General features: G+C 44.2%; 2 protein-coding genes across 2 annotated transcripts; both read left to right on the forward strand.

Annotated features, from left to right (window-relative positions):
* Positions 1–133: 133 nt before the first annotated feature.
* tbcc (tubulin folding cofactor C) lies at positions 134–2,196 on the forward strand. Its single transcript, XM_079757412.1, has one exon. The coding sequence runs from the start codon at positions 173–175 to the stop codon at positions 1,208–1,210; it is 1,038 nt and encodes a 345-aa protein (XP_079613538.1). The 5' UTR covers positions 134–172; the 3' UTR covers positions 1,211–2,196.
* Positions 2,197–3,337: 1,141 nt separating this feature from the next.
* Positions 3,338–7,213, forward strand: prph2a (peripherin 2a (retinal degeneration, slow); the record flags this gene model as incomplete). The annotated part of the gene is made up of 3 exons (XM_079756281.1): positions 3,338–3,918; positions 5,251–5,497; positions 6,861–7,213. 3 exons carry the CDS (start codon positions 3,338–3,340, stop codon positions 7,065–7,067), a joined length of 1,035 nt encoding a protein of 344 aa, XP_079612407.1. The 3' UTR covers positions 7,068–7,213.
* Between the last annotated feature and the right edge of the window lie 1,028 nt (positions 7,214–8,241).

Below are 8,241 nucleotides of genomic sequence, written 5' to 3' on the forward strand. Positions count from 1 at the left end.
GGAACGGATGAGTTTGAAAAAACCCATTGGAGTCTACAACCAATAACACGGCCGTATACATATTGACAGGTCACAATTCCTCCAATGAGGATCCGGTTTATTGAGACAAGACATCAACACTTCCGCATCAGACCTCAGCAACAATCTCAGTCAGAGGCAGTGCAAAAAGGACATGGATGTTGATAAAAGTGAGGGAAATCGTGATGACATCTCAAACAATGTCGTCAAGATCCCAGAGCGACTGTTACTCCGGGAGCAGGCGAGGCTGGACGGGGCCGAGCGGAGGAAGGAGGCCAAAGAAAGCCATTCGGTCGCGGACGAAAACAGTGAGTTTTTCACTAAAGCGTTCAACAGAGACCGGGCGGCCATTGAAGACCTGATTTCCATTTGCTCTGGGGCTGATCGGGCATCGGCAACGCAAACATTAGATGAGGCTACTGCTAAGACACAACAATTACAAAAGTTTCTGAATGACAGCATGATGTTTCTGGCGCAATACGAGTTAAGACAGGCACAAGCTGCCTTGCAAAAACTGCAGACATCCCTTGCCGAAAAGAGAGATGAGGCTTTGCCTAAAAAGAAATTCGCCTTCCGATCCCGTACAAAGGCTACCGGACAGGTCGCCGACACGGTACCAGCAACCCCAGCTGGGGAGACTGTTATCGATGGTCAAACACCCGCAGCATCTGATATTGGCAAGTTGGAAGAGACTGTGCAATGTGGCTTTTCCAACATGGATGATGGGTTTCTTACCAAAACTGCAGGGGAGATCAATAAAAATGATGTTTTGTTGTCTCAACTGACGAACTGCAAGGTTCGTCTATTTGGCTCACCCAGCACACTACACATCAAGAACGTGAGTGGCTGTGAGATCCTGTGCGGCCCAGTGTCTGGCTCTGTATTCGTGGACCACTGTAGCAACACCACCCTCGTTCTCCCCTGCCAGCAGCTGAGAACACACAACACCACTTCCACACAGGTGTACCTGCATGTGACCAGCCGTGCCATCATCGAGGACTGCCATGGGGTCAGCTTTGCTCCGTTTACCTGGTCCTATCCAACCCTGGACGAGGACTATGTGGTGTCTGGACTGGACCTTGCCCGCAACAACTGGTCCCAGGTGGATGATTTTAACTGGCTTGCTGCAACACAATCACCTAACTGGACTCTCATTCCTGAGGAGGATAGAAAAACAACTTGGGAGACCTGAACGAAGGATTCAGTTTCTTGCGATAGGAATCTTATAAAACCAACATGTGAAATATGTCTGCTGTTCTTAAACTACTTTGCAATCCACTTATTGACACAACTTTTGGCCTTTGTATGTTTTCAATGTTATTTAAGACGCACTACATGTCATTGCCAGTTCATCAATATCAAACGTTCAGCTGAAGAACTTTGCAATTGTGACATATTATTGCTTCGAATGACATAAAGCACTTGCATGCAATGTTCATTAATGTTGAATAATTTATTACATTTACATTTACATTACATTTACATTTAGGGCATTTAGCAGACGCTTTTATCCAAAGCGACTTACAATAAGTGCATTTGTCATAAGAAGTGAAACAATATATCGCTGTCGGTACAGTAAAGACGTTCATAGAACCAAGTGCAAGTATTACAATCGCTAGGCTAACCCATTCCCCGTGTAAAGCAGCGATAGCAGCTACTGTAGATGCTACACAATTAAGTACCTTGTACAAGTGCCAGGACGTACAACATTCAATGGTGGCTGTGCATGAGTCTTTTTTTTGAGTCTTTTGCGGAAGCTGGTGAGCGACTCTGCGGTCCTGACATCGGTAGGGAGCTCGTTCCACCACTGAGGTCCCAAAACAGAGAAAAGTTGTGACTTTGCTGATCGACCTTTGCTTGCTCTTAGCGATGGCGGTACCAGACGTCCAGCTGAGGTAGTTGAGTGGAGGGATCGAGCTGGGGTGTGTGGCTTTGCTAATGCTTGGAGGTAGGCAGGGGCAGTTCCATCGCTTTGAATGCCAGTACCATCATCTTTTTTGATCTTTGATCTAATTGATCTTCAGAAAGAGTTGGATTAAAAGGCACGGTAGGATGTCTAGACAAAATACATGTGCCTTTCATGTTAGTGATGTTTACTATCTACATGTGATTTGCAACTTTTTTTTGACGGATATTTAATGATGGCTTTGCTTGTTTTAATTAAAGTGTTTTGATGAGCATTAATATTTTTCTTCTAGTTTTTTTCAAGGTCCATCATTGACATTATCTTGTGTGCAGTTGCTGCTAAATTTTCTTAGTTAATTTGATTTGGCCCAGTTTTAGTCCTAGTCCTAGTTTAAAAAAAATCCAGGAATACTATAGCATTAGCAACTGTCTTGAATGCCTGTACCGTTCATACAGCCTTAACCGACTTACAGTTGGAGACAGTCCAAAATTAAGTCTGTAGGTCAAATTCGTTGTGTTGCTGGTGATTACTTCACATGCCAAGTGCCATGCATCATCCATGAAATGGACCATATACACCTCCTAAAATAGTGCATGAATCTGCAGATCTTGGATGGGCCCATACAATATCTCATTTAGTCGCAGTCCTGAACGCCTTAGCCTTTCAATCTCTGGTTTACATGGTCCCGTGTGACGCTGATTTGCATCACATTGTATGTTGAACTCATGGACCAATCTTTGAATGGACAATTCCATGTATTGGTTCCACCTTCAAGTCCATGTTCTTTGTTAACCATTGCCTGTATTAACTGACACTGGTGTGTTAAATTAAGGCAACAGTGACCACGTGAACACCCAAACCAATTATGAACACTAACTGCAGATTACGATCAGGCTCATCTTCAGTAGAGGGGATTTTTGCAAATGGGATTAGGCTTCTTACATGGGCTTAGCATGACGTACTGTAACTTTGGGTTCCATCATGAGTATCCTCCGCAATCCTCCTCCTCTCTATGGGAAGGAAACATCGCAATTGGCCTCACCTGTGGTCATAACGAGAATAGTTGGAAAGCTTTGAATGAAAGTGAATTTAATTATTCACTGTGAATTCTTGGATTCTGGATGAAGGAGAAGGAACATGGTCTTGAAGTATTAGCCGCTGTGCGTCTTCGTCCACCTGCTTTCTTCATCTCTGCTCCTGTGCTGGGGGATGGATTACAGGCTGAGCTAACTCTACTGTCCGGTTGGACTCTCTCGCGGGGACTAGGGACTGCTATCTGAAGCAGCAAGCTAGACCACTGGGAAGCTCTTCCAATTGATTTTTCTCTTTAAAAACCTAGAAAGCTTGTAGCTTTCAGTGTGGTAGATTAACCTCACCTTTATTTTACTTTTTATTAGTAGGGACGCTTCAATCATGGCTTTAATGAAAATCAAATTCGATCTGAAAAAGCGAGTGAAGCTCGCCCAGTTTGTCTGGTTCCTGTACTGGTTCTCTGTCATGGCAGGAGTGCTGGTCCTGAGCATGGGTCTTTTCTTCAAGATCGAGCTGCGTAAGCGCTCAGAACTCATGGACAACAATGAGAGCCACTTTCTGCCCAACCTGCTGATATTTGTGGGCTTCATAGCCTGTGGCATCAACGCCTTTGGGGGCAAGGTGTGCTACGACTCCTTGGACCCTACCAAGTTCGCAAAATGGCAACCCATGTTAAAGCCCTTCCTGATGTCCTGTGTGGGCTTCAACGTGCTGCTGTTTCTGACAGCACTCTTGTGCTTCGTGATGAGAATCCCCCTGCAGTTCACCTTGGCGGAGGGCCTGAAGAACGGCATGAAGTACTACAAGGACACCGACACACCTGGAAGATGCTACATGAAGAGGACCCTGGACCTGATGCAGATCGAGTTCCGTTGCTGTGGAAACAACAACTACCGTGACTGGTTTGAGATTCAGTGGGTCAGCAACCGCTACCTGGACTTCAGTGCAAAAGCAGTGAAAGAGTAAGTGACTTGGTGAATTCTGCAGCCTCGACTCCTATTTTAAACCAAAAATTAGCCAATGTCTAAAATGTCATTAAAACAGTTGATATGTTTTTTAACACATATATCACAGTCATTAAAGGTCACTTCAACAATTGACGATTGAAACGACGATTTGTGAAAAATAATAATTTGTGAAATCGTCAAGTTGTTGCCTTTTGCATCTTCTCCAATATAATGAAATAACAAAAATGGTTGCAGAAGCAAATATTTATTTGAAGACTGGCTGTAGCTTGTGTGTGTGTAGGCGGGGGGGGGGGGGGGGGGGTGGTTTGCACAAGGGGTTAGATATGGGGCCACTTTCCTCTATTGACAAGATCATCAGATGATTGCTGGGGCTGGTGATGACGTGGATGGACTGGGTTTTGGAAGCAGAGGTTACTATGCAGTTTAAAGGATAAGAGAAGTGGGGGGGGGGGGGGGGGGGAGACTCACTACGACAGTATAGCTACCAATAACAAAGTAGCTGGGCCAAAATGTACCAAGGCCATTCACCTTAACACTTTTGTTTTCATTGTGGTTTCAACTATGGAGACTATGAATACTACTGAGACTATGTTTTAAATTTACGTGATTTCAAGTGTTTAAAAGACTACGACCTTTCCTGGTTAACTAATCTCTTGGATTACATTTGCTTGTTGGTGGAGGCTTAATGTCCTCCCCAATCAGTACATGGCTCTGAAGAGATGCTCGGAATAGAGTGGAATCACTTGGTCTGATTGGCCCAGAGAACATCGTATGATATCAGAATCACTGAACATCGTAATTAGCCTTTGATTGTTGTAGTGCTATTTGTGAGGTGCTTCGTCACAAAAAAATAGACTCTTTCCACCGTCTAGATTACCGATTTCATACCTTTGTTTTGAGTTGACACTTTAGCCAATAAAACAAAAAAATATATATATTTGTATTGTTTATAAATTGAGTTATTGTGCCCCACCTCAGTTATATCTATTTTCTTTTCTCAATTATATGAGTGACTATAGACATTCAATATCGATATGAGAAAATATCAATATTATTTCTAAAACTAGGTTTGAATGGAAAATGAAGGATTAAGGGGACATTTAACAGAGCAAAGAAGGAAAAACATGAACTTGGTGACACTTACAATTCTACCCAGATGAATTCTATTTCAGTGCATTACCTTTTAGGGTCCGGTTATGTCATCTGATTTGTGCGTGAGCCACTCTCTGCCACTAGGGTTAGGGTCGTTAACTACTTAACAAGTAAACCGGTTGACATAAATGAACTCCGCTCGACTTGGCTTCTGTTCTCTGCGCTCTCCTGCAGCCGCATCGGCAGCAACGTGGACGGCCAGTACCTGATGGACGGGGTCCCCTTCAGCTGCTGCAACCCCAGCTCCCCCAGGCCCTGCATCCAGGGCCAGATGACCAACAACTCGGCCCACTACAGCTACGACCACTACACGGAGGACCTGAATGTGTGGAAGCGGGGCTGCCGTGAGGCCATGCTGTCGTACTACGGGGGTCTGATGAACACTATCGGGGCACTGGTTCTGCTCGTCACCATCCTCGAGGTAATCTTTGAGTCAAAAAATATAAACCACAGACTATGTTTTATTTTCACATACTACAGCTGTATTCAATCGGACAGGGAGGGACAGGTTTTTAATTGAGTGTCATTTCTACACAACTAACGATACAGCAAAAATATGAGACTTCTCCACATACAGGCCATCTTAGTTTATTCAAATGTTTTTCTGGGCCGGAATAGGACAGGCCTGTTAAAGGCTTGGATCCAGGCATGTATGGAGGCTATGGCCTAGTTGGCAGCTTGTCCCTGAAAGCATGCTTGATTTGTTTTCATTCCTTCCATCCTCCACATACACTCTCCCTGCTCCCCCATTTTGACAACACACCTATTTTCCCCGGCCTTTTTACCATATTGCAACTTTTTGGCGCCTTTGGCACCTGTCATGGGAATACAGATTACCCCCCCTCCCTTTACCTTCCACTTCCTCTATTAGGAGTAATCCTGCAGGGATCACATGGACCTCCTCCTACCTTAATCCCTCCACTCAGCCTTTACTCAGAATCTCTCCTGGTGCTTTTATGGCCTGCAGGCCTTAGTCACAGGGGGACATGCGTGTGTGGTGTAGAATCTACAGTCAGACAACAACAGTCTGCCCATGTCTTCTATTTTTAAACAATCAATCACACTTGTCCTTCTCGTGGTAGTATAGTACTACTAGTATTATTTGGAGAATTCCTCTGTTGGGAAGGCTTCTTTCTTCGAGGTTAAACTGTCGTTGTGTTTTATGTGGGCAACCCAAACGTGGGTTTGGGCAAATAAGCATGCAGATCACAGGCTCCCTTCCCACCACAGTTCTATAATGACCCGTGGTTATGCAAGAGTTTATACAGTGACACACTTAGGGGTCTCCTAGCTGTAGGATGGCTTCCAGCATCTTTAACCATTCACTGTCTTTTACTTTTTTGTTTGTTCTTAAATAACATCTGTTTATTTTCAACTCTGCTACTACAACTAATATAGCTTTTACTACCACTATTAGTTGTACTACTATAGTAGTAGTACTACTATGACTACTACACTACTACTACTATTAGTATTAATACTATGTACTACTACTGCTACTTCCACTACACTGATACTACTGCTACTGCTTCTACAACTACTAGAACTACTCCTCCTACTACTAGTAGTAGTACTCCTACTACTAGTAGTACTAGTAGTAGGAGTAGTACTAGTACTAGTAGTACTAGTACTAGTAGTAGTACTCCTACTACTAGTAGTAGTACTCCTGCTACTAGCTGCAGTGCTCCCCTGAACACTATAGTTATATTTGTTACTCTTCTAAGAAATGTACTTGTGCGTGGAGGCTCCGTTGAAGATCTGTTCCCCCCTCTACCCAATCCCAGGTGGCTGTGATGATCGGCCTGCAGTACGTCAACACCTCCCTCTCCACCCTGGCCAACCCAGAGGACCCGGAGAGCGAGAGCGAGGGCTGGATTCTAGAGAAGACCATGAAGGAGACATTCACTGACATCATGGCTACCATGAAGGCCATGGGCAAAGCCAATCAGGTGGATGAAGGCGCCGAGGCAGGTGTTGCCACGGTGAGCTGAGCCAGCCCCTCCCACATAAACTGAGATCAAATCCCTCCGACCGGGGCGATTAAGAGGGGCGGTGCGAAATGGATCCCATGTCTTTTTCGGACCAAAATTTTACAGTTAACACAACACAAAACTTACACACACAGGTTTGGTTTTCAGGCGGGCAAAAAAAAAACAACACGAAATGGACATCACTATGGTTACCTCCCCCCCCCGCCAAAGCATGCTTAACATTTAATCTCCCATTCCATACCCCACCCCCAGACACCCCGTTTAGTGAGTACTAAACTGAATGATGCAATGTAACATGTTTTAAAAAGACATTTTTACGTTTCATTTTTTGTCATTGTCTTCTAAAGATCAGTTGAAAGGGAACGTAATGAGCGTGGGGATGGTGGTTGCTATGCAACCCCCCCCCGCCCCGCTCCCTTGTCCCGCCATGAAATCAGGGTACAACTCAGTTAAGAAACAAAGTCCAATAGCCCAAGAAACTAACATGATTGATCGACGAATGTCTTTAAATCTATAATTTTTGAGAGAAATGTAGAAGATTACATAGACAAACATCCCTTCAATCCAATGGAGACTGGATTTGCGCCTGTGACGGAGTAGAATTACGTTGTTTGTTTGTGTGATGGGGAGGTTGTTTCTATCGTTGATATAACCGTCCGGTCAGGATGCGTGAGAGCATATCCAAGGGCAGGGCTGGAGGGCCTAGCCGGGGCCAGAGAGAAGGTCAGGAGTTTATAAGAAGTGCGGCAGGACGACTGTAGAAGTCTCTAGAACTAGCGGAGGACGATCGAGATGGGCAGCTAAGTCTTGCTTCCTCACCCTCACACCATGAACTCAGATCCTATCAACTCCTCACCCTTTTGCATGTTTTCAGCAGCCTCTGTATGTTCCATCCTTGTACACACATTTCTTCCTACAACCGAGTTGCTGTCTTGTAAATAGTGTAGAAATTAAGATTTTTTTTAAACAATGCAATTCATTTAAATCTTTCAATCATTTTAAAGTTTGTTTTGCAATCTATACATATATATATATAAACATATCTATATTTTTTGGTCTTTTTGTGTGTGTTGCGTAGAAAGAATAAAGGACTGTAGCGCTGTGTGAAATGTTGCGTGTCGAAAGGATGCTGTTGTGTTGCATTAGACCATGTACAGCTATAACCCACGTAGGC

The sequence above is a fragment of the Pollachius pollachius genome (genome assembly GCF_949987615.1).
Source record: "Pollachius pollachius genome assembly, chromosome: 19".
NCBI lineage: Eukaryota > Metazoa > Chordata > Actinopteri > Gadiformes > Gadidae > Pollachius > Pollachius pollachius.